The sequence below is a fragment of the Leptinotarsa decemlineata genome, unplaced genomic scaffold (assembly GCF_025532065.1).
Source record: "Leptinotarsa decemlineata unplaced genomic scaffold, Ldec_3_MD MMD2_tig00026358_RagTag_RagTag, whole genome shotgun sequence".
Classification (NCBI taxonomy): Eukaryota; Metazoa; Arthropoda; class Insecta; order Coleoptera; family Chrysomelidae; genus Leptinotarsa; species Leptinotarsa decemlineata.
In genome coordinates, this window is record NW_027412703.1 from 25,639 (window position 1) to 51,055 (window position 25,417).

The 25,417-nt window shown below is 36.8% G+C and overlaps 2 protein-coding genes across 4 annotated transcripts in view; one reads left to right on the forward strand and one right to left on the reverse strand.

Moving 5' to 3' along the window:
• The window catches only part of LOC111511449 (uncharacterized), a 45,004-nt gene that overhangs the window by 13,715 nt on the left and 5,872 nt on the right, over positions 1-25,417 (reverse strand). For 2 of the 3 annotated variants that reach the window (XR_012467911.1, XM_074184681.1), the window contains exons 3-8: positions 23,089-23,305; positions 18,547-19,962; positions 14,504-14,637; positions 10,907-11,119; positions 6,908-7,142; positions 2,553-2,935 (exon numbers count right to left, since the gene is read on the reverse strand). Coding sequence is in view for 2 of the 3 variants with exons in the window: in XM_074184681.1 (XP_074040782.1) it covers positions 2,553-2,935; positions 6,908-7,142; positions 10,907-11,119; positions 14,504-14,637; positions 18,547-19,962; positions 23,089-23,305 (2,598 nt within the window). In the remaining variant the exon portion in view is untranslated. The remainder of the gene's footprint in view (positions 1-2,552; positions 2,936-6,907; positions 7,143-10,906; positions 11,120-14,503; positions 14,638-18,546; positions 19,963-23,088; positions 23,306-25,417) is intronic. The other variant, XM_074184682.1, reaches the window with a different exon arrangement.
• On the forward strand, positions 7,145-9,537 carry LOC141486547 (uncharacterized). Its single transcript, XM_074184687.1, has 2 exons — positions 7,145-7,975; positions 8,330-9,537. Exons 1-2 carry the CDS (start codon positions 7,660-7,662, stop codon positions 9,403-9,405), a joined length of 1,392 nt encoding a protein of 463 aa, XP_074040788.1. The 5' UTR covers positions 7,145-7,659; the 3' UTR covers positions 9,406-9,537.

The following is a 25,417-nucleotide window of genomic DNA, read 5'->3' on the forward strand; positions in this document are numbered from 1 at the left end:
TGAAAATGTTCCTTCAGAATGGTAATACCATTTTTGTAAGCAGGTCATGATTATTATTTGACAGTAGCGTTGTGACATTCTCCTAATAATATTGACATTTTAGTGACATCGAAGTATCAAATTTCTTCAAAACGATTGGACAAAACTATTCAAACGAAGTTCTTATGAATTTGTTTATGATTTTTGGACGGTGTGATAAAATCATCAGCAGGACATGTAGAAAGTTCAACAAAAGTTATCCGAATCTACCGTAAATGAACCTCAAGAAATTTATACGGGTTTAGAACAATTTCAATGTATTTAAGTAAATTTAAAAAAATCGCGAAAAAACTTGAAAGAGGAAATATTGATATGAGTAGTTATGAAAAAGTAAAACAATCATGTGTAATATTTTCAAAATATGTTCGAATCGCTGGCCGTTCACTTCCAAGCACTTCAAAATGTGGAACACCCACCCACACCCAAATCTGCCATGACGAAAGCAGTCAACACGACTGCTTTCGTCATGGCAGATTTTATTTCATTGGGATCCAAATTTTCAAATGTTTCGGCAATCATTTCCGACAATTCATCTGTCGAACGCACGGATGTTTTGTAAACTTTTTCTTTAAACATTCCTCACAGATATAAATCTAGTGGATTCAAATAGGGTGATCTTGCTGGCCAATTCCATGGTCCCAAGCGCCTTATCTACCAAACGTTAAATCTGTCCAGTTCTGCGCTCACTTCTCTTATACAGAGTTCTGTCTGTTTTTCTGTTTTTTCCGTTAATCAGCTGTCGCCCCCATACGAACGACAACTCTCAAAAGTTGAGAACTTGTGCGAGCTAAGGACTAACGAGGTCTTACCTTTTAACGTGTGATTCCTAACACGTTAAAAGGTAAGGTAAGAGTGGGCCAAATTGAACACTTTTGAAGGGAAACTCATGTTTTCAAACAAAGAGGAGTTACCATTCTTGCTTGGATGTTTTAGTGTTGTAGTTATGAATTTTTATTTTTTTCTACTATAAAGATGTATAATTCTCAAGAAAATATATTGATATTATTGAAAGAAAATTACGCACAGGGGTTTGATGATAATGAGAGCGAGATGAAATATTTTCTAACCTAACAATTCAACAATTCAAAATCGTCACGTTTGTTAAGATAGTACAAATTAAGACAGAAAAAGTGATTTCTTTGCAATGCATTGTTCTTAATGTATTTCTTCAGATGGTATTCCTTTTTGTTTTTCATATGAAAAAACATAGGTGAATGATCTATACATTTATCCAAACGTTTTAATTTCATATCCTTTCATTTAAACTTTATAATTTAGTGGAGAAGTAAAAGAAAGTTTATGTCTCATATTGAGTACGTCTTTTTATTTTAATGGCTCAGTAGATTATTTTGACAATCATATTGTAAGTACTTAAAAGTCGCTTCAACATCAAGTAGTCTACTGAAAAAGTATTCAAATTATCAAAAATTTATCCAGTGAAAAAAATATTTGCAATATTTGAGAGTATATCGAGCATTAAGAAATATTGAGTAGTATCAAAAAAATGTTCCCTTTGAAACGGTGTTCAAAATCTTCAAAGTGTTTTAAGAAGATAACAAGTCTCCCTCAAACTCAAAAAACACTTCAAATATCGAAAGCCACAAAATATATGTATCAAATATTGGCAGGACTTTAGTATTTGAGATAACGCCCACCAGGGGGAGTGGCATATCAATCGAAAGAGGACGATAAGAGGAACACAATGGTATGGGTTTCATCGCGAGGAAATGACAAAAAATATTTTTTATTCATATTATTCTATTACATATATTTTGGTTTGAACTGACTTTTTATACATTTAATGAGTTCTAAGAAGGGATCCAACTTATTGTGACGGACTTCCCGACGCCAGAGATATTCGCACATGAGCATGGCCAGGTCATCACCACTGTAACCACGCTCTTCCAAATCGTGTTTCAACCATTTCCAACTTCCTTCTATTGTCTGAGTGTGTGCACCGGTTTGTTGATTGACGAACCGTCCTTTGCCTTTCTTACTGTGGTTAACGGTTTTGTGGACATTAAAACTTGTATTTGAATTTTCAGTTAGGTTAGGTTAGGTTAGGTTGGGTTAGGTTAGGTTAGGTTGGGTTGGGTTGGGTTAGGTTAGGTTAGGTTAGGTTAGTTCATGTCAGAAAATTTTGACATTTTTCAAATTTTTTTCCTCTTATTTCCTCGCGATAAAACCCATACCATTGTGTTCTTCTCATCGTCCCCTTTCGATTGATATGCCACTCCCCCTGGTGGGCGTTATCCCAAATACTAAAGTGCATCCCAAATATTCAATACTCGATATACTCGGCCAATAAAGAAGAGAGAGAAGAGAACTGAGAAGTATTCAATGCTTGTTGATTCAATGTTACTCGTATATCGGAATGCTCGATATTTGAGGCACTTTCAAAATTATTTTTGAAACATAATCAAAACACAGTTATTGAGAAAATATGCATCTTTCATACTGTAAGTACAAGAGAGATATTCTGAAAACCACGAAGAAGTAAATCCAAAACTCACCAACTGGCTCGATGTTGAGGGACTCGAATCCATCATCTCAGTGTTCGCCACTTTTGTTTCCTGGTCCTTCTGTACCTGATCGCCTGCCTTGGGGTTGAGATTGTTATGGTGCCGTACCCATTTCGATTGCCTCAAATCGATCACGTCTTGTATCATGTCCTGTATCCTTCTGCTTAGTTCAAGTCGTTCCCTGTTTGCAGCTATCACCTCTAGCTTCGCGAAATATGGTTCCAAGCAATTTTCTCTCGATTCGAGTCTATTGCCAATGGTCGTCATCATCTTACATAAACATTCTAAACTCTCCTCGTTCCTATTGTCGAGCAGGATCGAAAAGCATCTTATCATGGTTTCGTCAGTCAACATTTCTTGACTGTACAGTTCACCTGAAAAGAAAAATACAGTTACAATAGAAACCAAAAAGGTGAACGGTGTTTGAAAATCTTAGTCAAATTAACTCAAAAATCTAGAAAAACTGCTTTCATGAAAGAAATCATGTTGAAGAAATAGCAATTCAGCAAGAGGAAAGTAACTTCGTATGACTAATATTAATAATAAAAAAGTATTCGTTTAGAGATCTTGAATTGAAGCTTACAGCTTTACTTTTAGTATTTTAAGCGAACACATTTTTCAATACCAGTGATTTCAACATCTATTGATAATTTGAAAAATTACTGCAGTGAATAAAAAAAAGCCCTCAACTGAATGAAAACTATCAGCTTTTCATTGATAAAAAAAATATGAAAAATAGCCGGCATGGGTTCTTATCAAAGTTCGCTACTACAGAAATCCATGCCTACTACCAAAAAATAGTTGAATTTATTGAAGAAGACGTGGGCCTTGGGATATTTTATGATCTCAAAAGAGTATTCCATTGTGTAAATCATTTTATTCTGCCATGTAAACTATAGCAATGAGGTATTAAAGCTATAAAAAAGGAAGACTGTCAGAGTAGTATGGAAAAAAATAACGAGGTATTCGATCTTTTCCTACTGTTTTAAACGCGCAGTTTCATCGGCAGACTGGATTGGCATGTGAATCATTATGGAATATTCAATAAATAAAACACTATAACTTTTCTGTTTATTCTGTTATATATATATATATATATATATATTATATATATATATATATACATATATATATATATCTCATCCAGTCACAATCAATCAATCAATCAAACATTTATTGAATCAGTGTTCATTTACAATCACATTATTCAAACATCATCATAAAATACTGGCTGATACAACAGGTCAAACTATTATAGAAAAACAAATACAAAGCATAACTTAAATAAAAATAAAATCACTAAGCTACAATCAAATTATGATTATAACTCAAGGAGAAACTCATCCACAGAGTAGTATGCTTTTTGCAATAGAAAAACCTTAAGCTTCCTTTTAAAGACATTGATGTTTGAGGACTTAATGTCATTACTAAGCTTATTATATAGTTTAATCCCACAGCACATGGGGTGATTCTTCGATACTGTCAATCTACTATAAGGCTGATAAAGTTGAAGGTTATTTCTGGTGAAATGTTCATGGATTTGCTCATTTCTAGGAATAATTGAAATATTTTTTCTTATATATATATCAGAGTTTGGTAGATATACAAACTAGGCATTGTTAATACACTATAACGAATGAATAATGGCCTGCAGTTTGCACTTGAAGATGCCCCAGCCAGAATTCTGATTACCTTTTTCTGAATAACAAACACTTCATCAGCTTTAGCTGATAAGCCCCACTGTTCAAGACCATAGGAAATCACTGACTGAATTAAACTGTGGTATAAAAGCATGAGAACATCAAAAGAGACTGTTTGTTTCAACCTACGAAGTAAATATATATGTTTACTGAGCTTCAGTTTGACACTATCAACATGGAAACTCCAGGTAAGTTTATTATCAATATCAACACCCAAGAATTTAGTACAATTAACTTGATGTAAAGTTTCATTATTTAATCTTACTAAATAGCTTTTATCAATAGTTATATTTTTAGTAACAAAGTTGAGCATTTGAGATTTGGAAGAATTTAGCAGCACATCATATCACAATCCAGTCATTGCTTAAATAAAAAAACTGATCTAAATCACCTAAGTGAAATTTACTCTTTTTTACTACAAATTAAAAAAAAATTCATAATTTCAAAAAAATTAGAATATACTTAGTACATAAAATAATCATAATGAAATTGGCATTCCTGTATAGGATGAAAGTTTGGCAATACTGAATCCAACAATGTAATTGTTTTCTGAACTGTCATGTCATTTATTTCCTCTTCTCCATTTTCATTCAAAATTAGTATTATAACCTATTTTGTGATCACATGTACCGGCCTGGTACAAAATCAGAATTTTAGAATTAAAAAAAAAAAAGGAAATTATTCATTAGATTCACAATAATTTTACTAAAAATTGACGTTTATATGTTTAGTTGTTTGATGTGTAACTATAATCATCTTGAATCACTATCCAAACTAATTTCAATATTTTCCCATTTCTCAAATCTAAGTTCAACATTAAAATTAAATAATAACAAAAATTATTTTAAACATCACTGAGTCCAACCTCAATGACAATGTTAGTACATAATTTTCAACTGTACAATATCAATTAGTCTTATGTTCTATTATTGTAGTTTTCCCTGAAGATGACAGTATACATTGTCGAAATGATTGGAATATATTGTTAAAAGAGTAGACTTTCTCAATTGCTGCTTATCCAAATATTTACCCGTTTAATTCCTAACTGGTCAGCAAAGACTATCTTCTTTCTATATATATGCACATGCCTGCCAAATTTCAATTTTTTACTCATTGTCCTTTAAAAGATATTAAACAAACACTATCTAATTCAAAAAATGAATTTAATTCAATAGTCTTCCTTCAATAAATGCTTAGAATGTCAGGGATAGCTGACAGTGACATTGTCATAAAAAAGTTATCGAAAAAAAGTAAGGAGAGTAGTATCGCATTCCAATCATATTTGTGCACGAAAACTGTTATTCGTTTCACAACAGCAAGAGCTGTTGGCTGTTGTCAAAGGTGTAGAACATTTCTACAAATACGTGTATGGAAGAAGATTTCTGTTGAGAACGGACCACGCGGCTCTCAAATGGCTTATGCAGTTCAAAAATCCTGAGGGCCAAGTAGCGCGCTGGATTGAGAGACTACAAGAATTTGACTTCGAAATAGAACATCGAGCTGGGACTAGCCATAAAAACGCAGATGCCCTATCACGGAGACCATGCCCCGATGACTGCTCACATTGCCGACGAGCAGAAGAGAAGGAAGCAGCTATTTGTAGAACTAGAGCTGTGGACGTCAACTGGGAGGATGATGAGATCAAGGAAGACCAAGAAAAAGACCCAGATCTTGGTTTAGTCATCCGATGGAAGAAAAGTAACCGAAGACCATCGTGGCAGGAGGTAGCAGGTTATTCGCTAGCGATTAAGTCCTACTAGGCACAATGGAACTTCCTTACCTTGGAAAACGGGGTTCTGAAGCGGGTGTTGGAGTCTGAAGACGGTGCAGAAGAAAGGCGCCAGACAGTGGTACCCAGGAGCAGACGATGAGAGGTGCTCAAAGAAATCCATGATGCAGTCACATTATGGAATTGATTCTTGCTTAGAACAACTCAAAATACTTTTATTCAAAATTTTAGTTTTTGAAATAATCAATTTTTAACAACCTTACTTTTCTTATTATGACAACCTTATGCTTTCTTGTTTTTTTATAATAGAATATATCGACAGGTATAGGAACACATATACAGGAGAAGCCAGAATGGTCACCACACGTTATAGACCTATTCCGACTATGGTGAAATCATGGTATACACTTGACGTGTATACCCAGCAACACTACTCGTCACTTTGCAACACTCCTTTTATTCATCTATTTGAATACGTTGGGTTATTCCAACTGAATTTGAAACGGTGAGGAGGGGGTAATTCTTTACCACAGGCTGGGCGTTCATGTTCAATCAACAAGATATATCCAGCGCTCAAAATCACAATATGATGTTGCTGAAGGTCATTTAACGTCAAAGCAGAAAGTCTAGAAGGCACCTAGTCTACGCAGTTGAAGGTCATTCATGGTCGAATCCTTAAAACTTCATGATAGTTACGTGACACGAAGTATGAATCAAGGTCAAACTCAAAACACTCCCTCAAAGTCACCTCGGCTACGTCTTATAACGTAGTTCAAGGTTTCAAGTAGTGGGTGAGGTTCCGAAATCGGCTTAACACAACTACTAGTATTGAAATAAATCCTATTTTTTCACGTAGTTTCTTTTTTTAATTTTTCTTTCAACTAATTTTTTTATTTATCATCATAATCAATACCTACCCATGAAACTCATAATTGCCATGGCCCGTGTCCTCAATTTTTTGTGCCTTTCCAATTCGAACTGCAGGCACTTCAATTCTTCAGGATCATTGCTTTCCTGAATCTGTTTCAGGATGAAGTTTCTTCTAGATTCATTGACAGAGTGTTTTTCGAATTCCATGTGGCATTTAATAATTAGTTCTTTTGTAAAATCAGTGTAGATCGGCCGATGTGGTTGACTATTTTCCGATGGAACCTACAAACACCAATCAGATGAACAAAAATAATTTGACGGTTGTAGTTCTTAGGGGGACGACAGATGGTCAACGCCCAACGCCCTCGGCATCCGAGTATTCCAATAATCGGATGATTGTTTCAGCGATATAGGACTTGCCACACTCGAATGGTATCCCGTATATAGTCCAGACAAAATAGACAAAAAAAAAAGGCTGAGGTTGCAAAAATTACCAACAAGCTGAATTTTTATACAGACCTTAAATACGTCATTGTAAATGAAATGTCAAAAGTCCCCATCCATCCCTTACCTTTGTCCCTTTGCAGTATCAGATGTTTCCAGGTAATAGGTTTGATGTCATTAAGGCTACCTCTTTGACTTTCCAAGAAATTTCCCAGGTACATCTTATATTTTCTACCTCTCCCAAAATTCTATGATATATAAATTGAGAGTCTACTGTGATTAGGACCATTTCTGATTGATGATTGTGAGAGTTCAATACTGTGTCTTGTAGCGAAATATTTTTCTATTGTATTTAATGAAAATAAGTTTGGCTGTTTCTCATATAGTTGTGGAAGACGAAATGTATTCAAATTCTGGAGTAAACCCCACGGGTAACAATAGTGTTACTAATGCCGGTGACAAAAATGAGGAGCGGAAATATTATGGTGAAGGTGAAGTTGGGGAAATCCGGAGAGTATGCAGATACTGTTCTGGTGGCTGTTTCTGCAGTCCGACAGATTTCTTCAGCCCCATTGGTTCCGATCCTGAATGCTGCTGTCTTCGGCTCAAAAATATGCAAGGGGAGGATATGACCGAGGACGAGGAGCCATGTTTACCAGATGCTGATTCAGGTAATTACTTGTTATTTCCTTTGAAACGCCTCATATCTTTAGGACTGATTGAATGACGTTCTTGTTCGTCCGTTTTGGAAAAGATTAGTGTAGAAAGTTTTTGCTCTGATTTAGTTTTTCGAATTAAAATTTTTCTAACCTCTTCTTTCTGTGGAAAACTGAAATATATATTTTTTTTATAATGTATGTTACGCTATGTTGCATTAATTCAATTATTAACCAGATGTTATATTTGTTTACTTTATTATGGATTGTGGCTGGAGGGTTTATCACCTACATACGTAGTTTAAACAATTCGTCCATCAAATCTGTTAAATTTACAGTTTACTATTAATGTAAATATATTTTTCACAGATTCCGGATTACCAAAGAGGTCTGTCTCTGGAAATGGTGATTTACGAAGTCATGAGATGGTCCTTAGAAAGGAGAGACTCTTTCACTACGAAGTCTTTAAAACGACTTTCACCAGAAGAGGGGACTTGAGAACTCATACTAGAGACAAACCATTTCAGTGTAAAGTCTGTTCAAAGTCTTTCGTTAAAAGCAGAGATTTGAGAAATCATGAGATGATTCATACTGGAGAAAAACCATTTCAGTGTAAAGCCTGTTCAACATCTTTTGCTCAAAGTAGCTCTTTAACACGTCACGAGAGGACTCATACCGGAGAAAAACCATTTCAGTGTGAAGTCTGTTCAACATCTTTTGCCGATAGTAGCAACTTGAGACGTCATGAGAGGACTCATACTGGAGATAAGCCATTTCAGTGTCAAATCTGTTCAACATCTTTTGCTACAAGCGACAACTTGAGACGTCATGAGAGGACTCATACTGGGGAAAAACCCTTTCAGTGTAAAATTTGTTCAACATCTTTTACTGGAAGTGACAATTTGAGAACTCATGAGAGGACTCATACTGGAGAAAAACCATTTCAGTGTGAAGCCTGTTCAACATCTTTTGCTCAAAGTAGCAGTTTGAAACGTCATGAAAGGACTCATACCGGAGAGACGCCATTTCAGTGTGAATTCTGTTCAACATCTTTTGCTGAAAGTAGCACTTTAACACGTCATGAGAGGACTCATACTGGAGAAAAACCATTTCAGTGTAAAATCTGTTCAACATCTTTTGCTACAAGCGGCAACTTGAGACATCATGAGAGGACTCATACTCGAGAAAAGCCATTTCAGTGTAAAGTCTGTTCAACATCTTTTGCTGAAAGTAGCACTTTAACACGTCATGAGAGGACTCATACTGGAGAAAAACCATTTCAGTGTAAAATCTGTTCAACATCTTTTGCTACAAGCGGCAACTTGAGACGTCATGAGAGGACTCATACTGGAGAAAAGCCATTTCAGTGTAAAATCTGTTCAAAGTCTTTTGGCTACCGTAGCAATTTGAGATGTCATGAGCGGACTCATACTAAACGTGTATAGGATCTTTCAGTCGAAGTATATATTTGCGAGCTCACGAGAGAAGTTTGAATTTTCAGTATTTATGATATGATATTTTATTCCATTTTATCTTTATGTTATTTATATGAATAAATCACATTACAAATGTTATTTGTCAGTTTAAAGTGATAGTACTTATGATGCACTGTTTGGAATCTTTGGTGTAGTAATGAATATTACTGCATTTTTTTCCCACCACCAAATCGTTATTTTCAACACCTCGACACGTGTTTCGATCACCAAGTGATCATCTTCAAAGAGGAAGATTAAAATAGAAACTAATGCGAGCTAACCCTATTTATGCTTTAAAGGTAACCCATACAGGTAAACCATCCAGGCGTACCAACTTACTGTGGTTGGTGGAAAGATTACTCTACTGAGATCAGACGAAACTTTAATAAATTCACGGATACACAAAAATGACACATCGGGAAATACATATTTTTTTACTTTGAGAGAGAATTTTGCTTGATATTTCATTTTTTTCTTCTTCAATTTATATAATTCTTTCTCGACAGTGTAATATAGAAATATTGCAGGTGGAAATGTGAGGAAAATATCTGTTGCATTTCTCAATACTAGGTCTTTGATTTGCCATTGTGCCGAATTCAAATCCCTTTTATTAAAAGAGAAATTTGATATTTTTGGAGTATCAGAAACATGGCTAACATTTCGACTAAATTAAGGGATATTCATTAATTCGTAAAGGAATTTCTTCCATAGTATCAACGGTCTACGAAGGATTTTGGTACATGACAGCGTTTTGAAACCCACCAAGAAGATATAACAGAGTCTCAGGTCGTCTAAAGACAAAAGAGATCCACAAACACACGGCTAATTTCAACAGAAAAGAAGAAGCGGTGAACCTCAATTAAATATGGAATCCCATTCTAAGAAGTTCAAGGATAGCAAAGAGCATGACAGCATGTAGAAAAGGGTCGACGAATGTTATTGACAACTTACCTAATCCAGGTACAGGTATTAGCACACCAAACGACATGAGTCAACATAAATAAGCTTCACGCAGCAGTAATATCCAGTCATCGGAGATAAACTCACGATGTATAAACCTCTGAAGAATCTAGCCACTCGCACCAGTTAAACGCCAGGAAGAAATTTCAAAAATCGCCGGCCTTCAAACCCGAAAAATAATGATACTGAAAACCTCGGCCGCGAAAGCCTTAACCATTTTGTCATTAAAATGCGAGTGTTCCATATGAATCACTAAAAGTTATAGATTCATGTAATCGATCTCCTCTTTGTAAAGCGTGGCTCGCTACCGTTAATATGTCAGCTACAGCAGCGCCATGCGAACGTATTTATGTCAACTATATCGATCTATATGTTCGTGAATTTCGTTTCTGTTCAATATCATTTAAGCGCAAGTTTTCAATTTGATAATCATTTTTTAGAATGAATTACAGACAATAACTACAACGGGCTATGCATTTGTCAGCTGAGGAAAACAAACAATTATACGCACCTGCAAGACCAGCTGTTTGCATAGGTTTGCGAAATGGAGTGCATTGTCGCGGCTGCTGGTTGCCATGTCAACGCACACATCGATGACGCCCTGAAGTTTCTGCCATGTGTCTATCTTTTTCACATTTGATATCATGTTATTCTCCATTTCCTGAGGCGTCAGTTTGAATATCATCCATCGTACCGTCCTGTATAGCCTCTGAGTCTCCTTATCCTTAAAACCATAAAAATTATCAACACACAAAAATGTAGAAATGGAGAAAACTTAACAAATAAAAAACTTGAATAGAAAATTCGAATACACATAACATGATTTGTAGATTTTTTATTAAGTTTCATCATCATGATGAAACTGGAAGAACAAGTCAAACTTTATGCTGATGATACAACTTTATTATATTTTAGTAAAGACATTGATGTCAAATGTGGACATGTTCAAAATGACCTAAGTATGATATCAATGTGGCTTCAGTCACATAAATTAACCTTGAATTTTGATAAATCAACATCCCCCTTTCTTCTGATTAAAAAATAATTTTTTATAAACAAACTACCAGATTTTTTTTTCAGCATAGTCTCATTTTTACTCTACAAACTTCTATCAGCGATGCCTCCATCTCTGTAACCCGTCCAAATACTGCTCAGCGTACTTCTCTGCAAAATAATTATACGAAGGTGATTGCCTCTTCATTTTACGAAAATCTCTGTCCTCCGAGCGTAATTTTTAGATGACGTAACAAAAAGGAGTCGCTTGGTGCTGCAAATTTGTCCGGTTTTCCGCAATTTCCACTTGTCAAGTAATGATGCCTAGTATTATTCTGTAATGGTTTTTCCTTTTTGAAGATAATTGATTTAAATAACTCCATGACTATCCAAATAAACAATCGCCATCACTTTCCCAGCCGAAAAAACAGTTTTTGCTTTTTTTTGTAGCCGGTTCCCGCTTTACAGTCCACTGTTTGGACTGTATTTTTGTTTCGAACGTATAATCGTGTATCCAAGTTTCACAGTAATTAATCGGCACCAAAACTCGGATTTATTGTGCCTAAATTGCGCCAACATAGCGTTGGAAATGTTCATTCGAACACGTTCAAGGTCTAATGTGAGCAAACGCGGCATCCAACACGCGGACAGCTTTCTCAAGCCTAAATCTTGATTTAATATGTGACAAATACGTCTTTTTGACATGTTCATAATCTCTGCTATCTCTCTCACTTTCCTTCGGCGGATGTCTATCACCATTTGGTGAACTTTGGCGATGTTCATCGTCTCCCAAGCTCTTACGGCCACATTCACTGTGGTAAATGATGATGCCGAGTCCCCATACACAGAATGCAACTCATCTTTGATTTGCGTAGGCGTATTGCCTTTCAAATATTAATTGACAGCTCGATACTCGATTTTGTCCATTTTCATAAAAACACTCACATCAACTCACTCAAACGACTGTTACATAACAACTGCGCGTCAAAAATGGTTGAAACTTTTGCGAAACAGATGAACAACAAAATTCACTTGCTTTTATTTACGAGTGCTTCATGTCGAAAGCTTTTCAGACCACCCTCGTATACAAAAAATAAAAGCCAGAATCATTCTCTTTTTAGGTATTTTGTACGAAATAAGGATGTATGTCCCAATAATTTGTTTGAAAAATATTTTTCACTTATTTATTCTAGATTTCCATACATGATTCCCATTAAGGGATCTCAATCAATCAATCAAAAAAACTCTTGTTTTGTTAACAAAGTAGAATATACACGTACAGAAATAAAATTTAGGCAAAATACACATAATTATGTAAAATATAAATAAAATAGAATAAAAATAAAATTGTTATATAAACAAGCAGTATATAAACATATACATTTATATACAATTATAAATGTCATTCAGTAGAATAAGTGCCAATAAATAAATAAAATATATCAATCATAAAAAGTTATTTGAACATTTTGTCAATTTTACGACTTATAATTCAACAGTCTAATCGAGTATGCTATACAGTACCCACAATAAATTATAATTCCACTGGAAGTTGTCATTGTAAAATTCTTGCAAACTATAATAGGGTCTGCTCGCGAGAAGTTTTTTGTGTATTTTCTAAAGCTGTCAATACTACCGTAGCTATTTCTAAAATGAGACGGTAAGTGATTATACATTTTAACACCGTTATAGAAAATGGAGTCCTTTACTAGGGATGAAGAAGGAAATGATAATTTGAAATTATTTTTAGATTTTAGGCGAGTGCTATGACACGAAAAAATATATTCAAATTTTGACCTATGTTTATGTGTAAGACACGCAGTTTCCATTACAAAGAGAGCCACAACTGTCAATATTTTTTTTTCTGCAAATAACTGCCTACATGAATTGCGCGGTCCTAGTTTGAACACATATCTAATGGCTCTCTTTTGCGGTTTAAGTAGTGAATCTAGCAGACTAGAGTTATATACCCCCCAGAAAGGAATGGCATATCTCAGTTGAGATTCAATTAATGCATGATATGCGTTCATTGCCGTGGCAGTACCAAGTTCCCTTGAAATAATTCTCATTGTATAGCACCCTGAGGAGATTTTATTCTTCAATTGGTTGACATGTGCTTCAAACTTCAATTTACTGTCAATATATAGGCCCAAAAATTTTGTGCAACCTTTATTTTCAATCTTCTCATTTTCTAGAGGCATATCTTCTAAAGTACATTTGAAAGTTATTATATTTGTTTTTTCTGCCACCCAAAATAATTTGAAACCTTTGAAAAGATTGCAAAATAATCGACTATGAACTTATATTAAGGAAGAAATCTTTTTGATATTCAGACAAATATTACCAGACAAATAAACTGGTTCGTCTCATTCAGATAATTATTTAACCAAGGTATTGCTATTTATAATTGCTTACCGAGAAGAATAAAAAATACAAGATTCCTAGAGAAATTTTAAAGTAAATTGAAAAAGTTTATAAGAGAAATGAACTTTTACTATTAAAAATTTTCTCTCACTGAAAAACAGGTACCTACATTATCTTCTGTATTACAAATACTGACTCCAGTGAATCGAGGCTACACACATCCCAAAATAATAACAAGAAATGAATGGAATGGCTACAATGAAATCAGGGAAGAAAACAAATACATTGAAGAAAGAAAAATAATTTAAACAATGGAATTCTTATGGAGCAAATGAAAAACTTGGGAAAAAAGAGGATTTTCAAAAATGAAAAAATTTTAACAAAAAAGACATTTCATTTAGTCTATCTCACCATTGGTGATCAAAGAAACGGCGAAAAAATCAAAGAAAAGGAAAAAATTCATACAAAACCAAAGACTGGAGGTACTATAACGAAAATTGAAAGTGAAAGTAACATTCAAGGTGAAACAAATGGAAAAGCGCTCTAATTTCAACGCATACCAGCCTTTCGTAGCAAACTAATCGTGAAATCTGAGGGTCTGCCAGCCACGGAAGATCTGCCAGCCAAGGAAGATCTTCCATCACCCTGGAAAAAATCAATTTTTCAGCAGTCATCAGTCATTCTTTAAACTCAATCGTCGAATGAATTGACTTATAGAATCTCAGAGTATACACAGAAAAAGAATACTTACGTCACATCCGTCAGCTAAAATAACGTCGGGAATATTTTCCGGAACTTTCCGACTCGCCGGAACGTCTTTCAGAGCCAAAAGAAAGTCTCGCTTGTAAACTTTCAAACCATTCGGGTTGGTTGGTGACCACTGACCTAAAACAACAATTATATTCAAAGGAGAAATGTTGTCACCTTGTATAGGCTGTCTAAGACTATCTACAGATTGGAGGTCGTTAATTTTTTTAAAATAATATTGCCTTTTTTATATATGAGACTTGCTTTACCCGCTGCTGCAAGGTGCTTAAAGATAGATGCACTGCTTAGGTTATCAATGAATAATGCCTTTTCTTACATTGACCTGGCCCGAAGGTTTTGCAACCCCTACTCCTCCGAGCTCACCCCCATCCCTTCGTGCAACCGGCGCGAAACGTCGGACATATGGAGAAACAAACCAACGGGGTAGAAGACCCAATTCCACTTGTTAAAATAAAATTACTACATTGGCATCATACAAATAATTAGGTACCTACAATGCAAATAAAAATAATACTAAAACTAACAATTCTCCTGTTCTTGCTAATTCGGAAGAGTTAAAGAACAAAAATAAAGTTTCATAATACAGTATCCCTACTCTTAATAATTCCATCCCAAATACAAACAAAAACATACAGTACAAGGAGTTATAATACATATTCACAGATTCCATGGCCTGCCCCAAATGGGGAGACAAATCACTCCTCATAGCAGCTTTACGTCGGATTCAACAGTGCCAATATACACAAAAAATCTGGCAGCTTACCACTTTCCATTCCGCTCATCCCTCACCACATTATCAGCCCAATCCATTATGAGTCGTATCCATTCATTCCTTCTTCCGTTCACGATCGTCAATATTATTTCTCCATTCGTCTGTTCCTTGCTCTCCTTCCATTCATACCATCCAATCCTGTCTCCATACATACATCTTTTAATCACATACTCTGCTGTTTCCGGTTCCCCATAGTCACAGGGGCACGGCACCTCCGGTCCCAGGTTAAACCTTTCCAGGTATCCCGAGAAGTTGCCATGCCCAGTAAGTAGCTGAACAGCCTTCCACGACTGATTCAGTGATTCATAACAGACTGTTCTATAGATCAGTAGAACAGTGGCCCAGTCGTGCCTCTCTCCTATTCCCATTGCCATTCTTTCCTGATACTCTCTTTAATCCTCTTTCTCTCCCCATTCTTACTATCTATTTTTCTCCCAATCCATACCCTTGGCAGTTTCTTTATACAGTTTTTGTTGCCTTCATTGTCAAAGTCATATCCCTTCTGCCATGTCTCTTCCCTGCCCACTTATACTCTTCTACTCAATCATCCTCTGAATCATCGCTACACTTTTATTCTTCACTCGCCCTGCTTTTATTCGTTCCACAGCCATGGAAGAGTCACCAATTACAGTCACGCTCTCATCCATGCTTCACATATTGTGATCACTCTTTCTCTCACAAACAGCTCTGCCTCATTCGCGCTGCTCTGTCCGGTGATCCTTTCATTCCCTGTTATCCATTCAACCTCCCCCCATTCATACACGCAGCCTATCCCCATTCTTCCGTTCTCCAACCTCGCTCTGGCATCCACATGCACTTCAGTAATTCCTTCGTCCTCCATTCCCTCCAGCAACATGCCTTGCTTCCAAGGAAATATCTTATTTTCTCCTTTCACTCTGTTCTCAATCTCCCTTGCCCCATACACCGAGATTACACTGTTTTTTCCTATCACTTCCTTATGGTGGTGTATAAAAAGTAAATCTGAGTCCACCACAATTCCAAGATATGACCGGGGGTCTTTTATCCCTACTAGCTGGTATGTAAGTAATATAGCTAGAGAGTTCTAAGCCACTCCTTATGGAAAAACACGTGCAAATTTGAGCTGGTTCATTCTGGCGATTTTTAGACCTCAGATCCTTCACACGGAACGGACAAAGGTCTCCGCCACGTCTCTGCCATACGTCCATTCTGTGTGAATTGTGCCTTAGACTTTCAGAGCCCACTCCTCCACTTTTGCCGTTATACAGTCGACCAATCAGAAGCTACCGCACGTACAGCGGGAAATTCAAATCAATCAGTAGAGGAACAAAGCGACTTCTGGCCCACTTCAAGGTCGCGCGTCGTTGGTTGATGTTTCAGAGATACTTTAGCGAGTGGAAGAGAGAAATGTGTGACGTAATCGTTGCAGGGTGGAATGTGTATCGGAGAGATTCAAAGAGCGTGGCCTCCTTGGGACTCTGCCCCATCTCCTCAGGTCCACTTGGAACTCCGCCTTACCCCTAGGGCCCACTTAGTACTTCGTCTCACCTCTTGGACTCCCCTGTCACATACCAGTTACGGAGTCCTAATTAAAAAGAAACTTTTTGGTATGAAATTCGAACCTAGAACGTCGGCGTGGTAGACGTTGTCCTTAGCCTCGATACCAACGTGGGATATTGGAAGTCATTGCGAATTGTTAATATTTATAGCGGTTGTTTTATCGGGATCAAATTTGACTCATTTTCTATACTGAACCTCACTTCTGGATTTCCGTGGAATTTTAGGGAAATTGTAACCTCATTTGCTTGTAGAAGACAGGAAAATATCCTTAGATTTGGGGAAGAATTTATGTTTCACATAAAGGAGGGTGTTTGTAAGACTGAGAGACGTAGTCGATGGAAAGAGAGATGGAAATGGTATCGAGGTTATACGTCGCTAGCACTAGCACGACAGTTTCGGTGTTGTCGATTGTAAAATAATTTGCTGTTTATGGGGCGACGTAGCATTTGAAGCGTTGCTGGTTTCAAAATTGATCATGAAGGAATACGACTCGATGAAAATTGTATATTGGAAGCGCGAAAGTGATATATTAATAATGATGACTCAGGTTTAGGAAAAAATATGACAGTTTAAAACTTCAACGTGCGGCCCCTCAATGTCTAAAGGGTGTCTCAAAATACATCATTCCAGAAAAAAACATGGTATCAATGTATATACAGGGCCTTTCAAAATACATCTCTCCTCCCATGCTTTCCATTCCTCCCATATCATCTATCCTCTATGCTATCAGCCAGCTGGCCATACGCGTAGGCCTGCACTTGTATACGAAATGTACCAATGCCTTGACCAACTAACTTTCATGCTACTGATTCGCTTTAACCATGCCTCCATCACTATCAGCCATAGTGTCGGTTCCAGACTAGAGTCTTGTGGGCAGCCTCTGTTCACCGTTTCAGAAACCGCTCCACAGGTGACTATTCTCTCTCCTATGAAACTCATAGATGTCTTCCCCAGATTTTTCGGCATTCCCAATCGTGTCATAAACCCCTCAATTGCAGGTGCCTACGTGGTATTAAAATCGTTTGGCTGGTCAAACGCCACAACCAGACTTGGCCTTCCTCTCTTTTTCTGTTTCATCTTTTCTACAGCCATTACAGTATCAATATCCCCTTTGAAACCAAATTATTTAGGAGATTATTTCAACTTGGTTTTAAATTATCGTGAAAAGTTCTTTCCCTGGCAGTTGTATATTTATTAGATATCTTATTATCATCTGTAAAGATAGAAGTTATCCTCAACATTGAGAATAATATGATAGTTTTTTATGAAGAAAAGAGAATTGAAACTTTCTATGTTTTTTACCATTTTTATTTGTAACTACCTTAACTGTAGTTTCGTCCTATAAGGACATTTTCAAACTTATACAGTTTATTCTCTTTTCTTCATAATGATTTCCTACCACGTAGTAACGGCTACAGCCATCAATGTATTAATAGTTTTTTTAATAAAAATTTCATAACTTATTTTTTTATTTTTATTTTATTAAAAAAATTGGATAAAAACCAACCCCACATAGGAGGATAATGGTTTTGTAACCAATTTTAGGTGAAAATTTATTACCCCTACAAAGAGACGAGTTTTTGTATCTCCAAGAAAGGTTCTTTCCCAGTACGTACAGTAACCCACTCTGTATTGAAACTTGGGAATTCAAATTCAAAATACACCCATCATTTTTCAAGACAAATTTGAATAATACACATTTTACTATTTCTTACCTCTCCTATAAGGTAACAAAGCGTTGAGATTTGAAAAGTCGTTTTCGATTCCGGCGTCGTTTTCAACCACAGCGTCGTTCTTGACGCTGACATCTGACTTGAGGCTGGTGTACTTGGCGCCGATATCGCCCTTGAGACTGGAATCCTTCTTGACGGCGATCACGTCCTTGAGGTTGGTGTCCTTTTTAACGCCGATTTTGTCTTTGACACTGGTGTCGCTCTCGGTACCTTCGGCGCTTTTCGTGCCGTCATACCCCTTGACGATAGTAGCGTTCTTGCCGTAGACGTCGTTCTTGAATCTAGTGTCACTATTTACGCCGACGTCGTTCTGGCTGCCGGAACCGTACTTGGCGTTTATGCCCTTCTTGAAACAATTGTCGTTATTAGCGCCGAACGCAATCTTGTTACCGGTATCCTTGGCGTCAGAGCTGCTTTCGACGCTGTCGTTCTTTTTGGTGCCGGCGTCGTTCTTGGTACCGACATCGTTTTTGGTAACGGCATCGTTTTTGGTACCGGCATAGTTCTTGGCGCTAATGCCGTTCTTGAAACTATTGTCGTTATTGGCACCGACGGCGATCTTGTTACCGGTGTCCTTGGCGTTAGAGTCGTCAATTTTGGTACTGGCGTCGGTTTTTGTACCAGCATCGGTTTTGGTGTCGGCATTGCCGGCTGCGTTCTTGTTACCGGTGTCCTTGGCGCCAGAGTCGTTCTCGACGCCGTCGTTATTTTTGGTATCGGCGTCGGTTTTGGTATTTTTGGTACCGGCGTCGGTTTTGGTGTTCTTGGCGTGTATGCCCTTCTTGAAACTATTGTCGTTATTAGCTCCGACGGCAATCTTGTTACCGGTGTCCTTGGTGCCAGAGTCGTTCTCGAACCCGTCATTTTTGCTGCCGGCGTCGATTTCGGCTACAGCTTTGTTCTTAACAATGACATCGTTCTTGAGGCTGGAATCCATCTCGTCCTTGAGGCTGGCGTTCTTCTTAACGCCGATCTCGTCCGTGACACTAGTATTGCTCTCTTTACCTACGGCGCTTTCCGTGCCGGCATGCCCAATGACGATGGTGTCGTTTTTGGTGACAGCATCGTTCCTGGCGCTATTGATGCCGGCATTGTACTTATCATATATGCCCTTCTTGAAACTATGGTCGTTATTGGCGTCGACGGCAATCTTGTTACCGGTGTCCTTGACCTTGTAGACGTTCCTGATTCCAGTGTCTGTTTTTTCGCCGACTTTGTTCTTGTGGCCGACCGCCGCTGGCGTCAGTAACTTAGGAGGTGACAGCACGGAGTCGACACTAATATTGTTGCTCAGAGGCTGGCCTGTGGTGGTTCCACTCGCTTTGTTATTATCGACGGTTGTTTGTGGCTGGTGCTCTTTCTGATTTGAAGCTGCCAAAGAGATAAATTGTTCTCTATCTGTAACCAAAAACTGTATCGTGAATATATTGACTCAATAAAAATTAATACCACCCAAGTTAATGATTGAACAATTTCCACTCTATGAACTTTACTCAAGGTGATTTTAGGAAAAAGTGATTGCAATACAATATCGATTCTAAAATAGCAGGTTAATTTAAAATAATATGTGATTAGTAATGAATAATTCTCGGATTTTAATTTCTGTATGTAACATATCGAGGTTGTTTTATAAAAGGTGGCAAGTATATGCAGAATTGGTCTTCTACAGTTCAAAACGTTTGTTAATGTGTCCGCCGCTAAATCGGCTTATTTCTCACTCACTGACTCTCACTCAAGGTATGGAATTTCCTTCTGGAGAGTGTCTTGCAAAACTCAATTGCAATTTTATTATACAGAAGAAAGCTATATGGTTCACGTGCAATGCCAAAAGTGGAGAGTTCTGTAAACCCTCATTTGAACTACCAAAATTTTGACAAGTTTTTGAAATTTTTATTCTAGAAACAATCTATTAACAAACATAAACTGATATTTAGCGGCCACTTCAATGATTATGCCCTCCGTCAAGTAAATGACCTAAGATTACCCTTACCAGCCTCTACTCTTGTCAAAGACTCCCTATATTATAATAGTCTTAAGATGTTTATTCATTCACCTGGCCATATTAAAATTTTAGAGGATAATTGCAAAATTCAGAAATTAGTAAAAGATTTATTATAGGTAGACCCTATTATGGTTCAGAAGAGTTCTATGAGGGCAGTTTTCTCTAATTTATTTTATCATTTGTATTTTTAATATATAGACAAAGAATTGCATACAGCATTTTTGAAGTTTTAAACTTTTGAATGAGTAATATATTATTTCAGTATCCATTTGTATTGTATGTGTTTGGATAAAATTGTTTAATGTATGTCTATATTTTTATATATGTATATATAGTTGTATGGTGACTGAATAAAATGTAAAGCTTTGTCTAAGATCTGAGTTACTTTGGGCAATAAAGCATATTATTATTGCATTGGTTAGTTTAATGGTTATCATATTATCAAATTGAACCTTTGAATTTCTGTACAGGTATATTAGCAAAGTTTTAATATTCAGTGACAATTATAGTTGAATATTTGATTCCATGGGTTCAATTTGATTAGGACACTGACAGTGATTCAAATTGTGAGAACGATGCATAACTAGACTTCAGAATTAAGTATGATTGAAGAATAATAACACCTAAAGCAAATTCAAATCCAAGATAGAGTGGATGTAAACATTGACATGTCCTAGGCACGTGATATTGAAAATTCCAAGAATTGGCCAGGGTCGTATTCAGAACCAACATCTTGTTGATCGCAAATGCTATATCATACTTAGGAAAACTTTTTTATAATAACGAGTGAAATGCACAAGTTTTGCAGTTTAACGGGAAAAATGCAGATAATATGTGTAATATAAAAAGATTTTCATTGGATTTTTCACAGCGCACTCAAGCATTATACGAAAAGAGACGTAATTATTTCTTTATTGATAATTTTTTATTTTATGTAAAATCAAAATGAATATTAATCAAAATATTAATCAAAATTATTCAACTGGATGTTTTGGCCTGCTGCCATCTCATCGACTATATATTTTTGGTATTCAAGCTTGCGCTCCTTGACAATTTTTAGTATCTGTATTCTTAGCATTGAGTTTTCAAAGCTAATAATCTTTGATCGCAGCCAATTTTGGATTTCAACCTTCTTTGAAGACGTTGTCGGAATCTTCTCTGACCGTCGCGAATGATAAGGTGCATTGTCCATTACAATCACAGCATTATCCTCCAGATGGAGTAGAACTTTGGAAAACCGCTGTTCGAAAGATTCACCGTTCATTTCTTCGTGATAGTCTCCAGTTTTCTTCGACTCAATACACCACAGCCCTTCATCAACAAACCCATTCTCATTGCCGATGTGACAAATAATAAGCCGTTTTCCTTTACATGAAATTATGAAGAGGTATGTAAGTAAATAAAACAAATACGAGGGTTACTTTTTATATATTGAGATTGAGGCAGGTCTTGATATAAATATAAGTTTACCTGATGGGTTAATCCGGTGGATAGTCCATCTAGAAAGGCCCTCCTAGCTGAGGTCACAGTTTCATCGACCCATACTTTAGGGGTAGTATGACCAGCATTAACCCAGGTTTCATCCATATAATAAATTGTTCTCTGTTGTTCCCTTTAATATTTAATTTTGGTCAAATACTCTCTCCTCCATAACACAATTTCCTCTCTATCCAATAATAAACTATTGCGCCCTTGTTTTTTCCATACAAAATTCAAATGTTTCAATACTTTTTATAATGTTGACTGCTAAAAACTTGGCAATAAAACATCTTCATTTATTTCTGTGAGTACTTTGTCTATCGTGGGTATTTCATTTCTGAAAAAGTACTCATGCACTTTCCTCCTGTTTGCATGTTTATCAGCATCATCTATTGATTTTATAATGGTTTGACGATTCTGATTTGTATTCGGTTTGGGAAATGCATGATTTTGTTTATATTCCTGTAAAACATTGTGAATCGAAGCGCAATACACTCCAATTTTATCGGAAACTTTCGATACGACTTCGTCGACAGTCGATGTCAAAATTTCTTCCATCTCTTTCTTGAACACATTTAAAATCACCACTCAAATGTCTTTTTTTGGATCGTTTCCTGGCTGGACTCAGAGGATAGCTCACAGTGTCATCAGCAGTGTCTGTACTGGACACCTTGGAAAACAATTTTAAACAATATACTATAACGCACGCCACACAAACGACTGATTACAACCCTGTGCTGGTACCGAACTCGTACCAAGAAGGCGAATTCACCAATGAACGCTGCCCTTTCCATCTGACACTGGGCGATCACGTGAACATCACGCTTCGGTTTTGTTTTGTTTTACTCTATCTTGGATTTGGATAGACTTTAGATGTTAATTTTTTGGATGCAGGTTTTACCGCTGTTATTTTTACACTGTTGGGAAGAAACGTTTTATCGCTGTAAAACTCTTGTTTGGTGGCCTAGCCTTCAATTTCTTCATCATTTTATCGGCTTGACGGAAAAAATCAGAGCAAAACTCTTCTAAGTTATAGTACTTACTTTCAACAGGATGAGTTTGGATCGGCATCCTGCTGTAATGATTGGAAGCTGCAGCCAAATGTGGATTGTAGAATTGACTCGGTACTGTCTGAACATAACTCTGAGGTTGCGCAGGGAAGCCAGTGACGTACGAAGTCGTGTTCTGAGCAACATTGTAACTCTGTGGAATGTACACATATGGATTCGTATGAAGGGTGAAAAGAGGGTTTTTCAAAGTCTAAAAATGAAAAAAATAAATGAATTTGTGGTTGTTTTGCAATCAAAATATTCAGTTATTCTCAATATCTAAATTATGTTTCTATTAATACAGTAAAGACCCGAAAAATGATACATCTCTATAGGAGTTTGCATCCCAAATTATCCGTTCCATGGTTGTACTTCCCCCGACAACAGGGAGGCCGTGGACTTTTGAGTTTGGAGTGTCTACATGACAGAATGGTAGCCTGTAAAGGCGTCAGGAGTTCGGATCCCCTCCTCTGCATGAGAGAACAGGAATTGGAGCATTTCTCTTAAGGGCAGCTGCCCGAGCAGCTGATGAACTCGGTTTAGTTTTCGACACTGAACAAGGTGACCAAAACTCTGTCACCGAGTTGGAAACTGTTCAGCAAAAAGCTCATATAAAAGCCGCAGAGATCACCTCACTTCTGCGGAAACACAAGCATAAGCCAATGAACGAGGTCTTCTTGAAATCATACTGGCTTGCCGCACTAAGGCAGAAATCTTAGCCGGGCAGATATGCAGAAAGCTGTCATGCTTGGCTCACTGCGCTTGCTTAGGGTACATGATTCTCGGACCCAATAATCACTTACCCCACGGTGTAGGGAGTGGTCGTTAAGTTACAAGTTTGGAATAGTTAAGTGGACTTGGTAGGAGCTGTATTAACTCGACGTAAAGACCCGAAAAATTATGCACCTCCATAGGAGTTTGAATCCTAAATCGTCCGTTCCACGGTTGTACTTCCCCTAAAAACAGGATGGGGTCTTCTTTCACAACATTGCTCAGCTTATCGAAGTACCTGTCCTTCGCTTTCCTAAGGAAGAGTGAGCTGAAGTCAGAAACTGAGGAGTTCATCATGGCCTGCCAGTGACGGTACATGGTGGAGGGGGGTGGCAGCGACAAAAAAGTACTTTGACTGGGTTTCTCAAAACTAAAACTATAGTAAAACCAATAATGATTGAGAGTAAAGCACGTTGCCATATCTAAATTTTACGTTACCAGTTTATAGCAGAATCAAAATATAGTAAGCAATAGAGTTGTAGCTTGTGGCAAATTATAGATAATACACAATACTAGTACGATTAAAAGGTATTATTTATGACAAAAATCAGTAATGAGCTTGTAATGAGTAATACTTATACATTTCCTGATTACTGATCAGTTAAAATTCATTATTTTCTGTATAGTGTTAGATATTTATTACAACTAGTGGCAACGCTGTACGCAACGATATTTCTGTCTTTGTCACTTTACCGTAACTTCCATCTCATCGTTGCAGTCCTCACTAATGTACTTGCAGCCATGATCGTATCATTGGTTTGTGAATTATACAGCGTGAATTGTACGTTTTTCAGTTAAGTTAGTCAGCAATCGACGTGTTGTGATAACAATTGGTGAAAATAATAGTGCTAATAAGTGTTTAAGCATTACATAATTATATTTCTACACCGTTCTCAAACTACTCAAAAAATGGGAGACATGGTCGGGCCTTCCACGTCGAAAAAGGTAAAACGGTCGGAGTCTCGGTCAGTAAAAGAAAAACATATTGTACTGCGAGTATATCACTGTCTTGAAAGAGATCATCAGCCACCAAAAGATGACTTTGTGCATATGTGCTGTAATTCTACGTGTGTACCTCCGAATAACCAACCGGGCATTTCTACATCATTAAGTTCCACAATTACAAAAGATAAATTAGTTGATATGTGCTCTGATTATACCGGTGTACCAAAATCATCAATTTACAAAATACTAAGAGAAGCAGAAGAATCACAGTTGATGAAAAAGCCAAAACCAGTATACGCAGAACTATTCACAGTTTCTTTTTCAGAAATGAGCTGCCCACACTACAAACAGTTCTGGAGGCACTTAGCGATCATGAATTGGTCCCAAAAATGGGTAAAAAAACTGTTAGGAAACTTGTACACGAAATGAAATTTACGTACGGAAAAGTTGACAGGAAAAGCATTCTCATTGAAGGTCAAGAAATAATAGCATGGAGAAGAAACTATCTAAGAAAAATTGACGAATTTCGGAAGCTCAAAAAAAAATTGTACTTCATGGACGAGACATGGGTTAACCAAGGACATACGGTCAAAAAAGTATGGCAGGA

What these genes read in the sequence shown, in the direction of transcription:
- LOC141486547 (XM_074184687.1), top strand. Translation starts at nt 7,660, where the DNA reads ATGAAAATAAGTTTGGCTGTTTCTCATATAGTTGTGGAAGACGAAATG. An exon ending in TTTACCAGATGCTGATTCAG is followed by an intron (nt 7,976 to 8,329) that starts GTAATTACTTGT and finishes TATTTTTCACAG; the next exon opens with ATTCCGGATTACCAAAGAGG.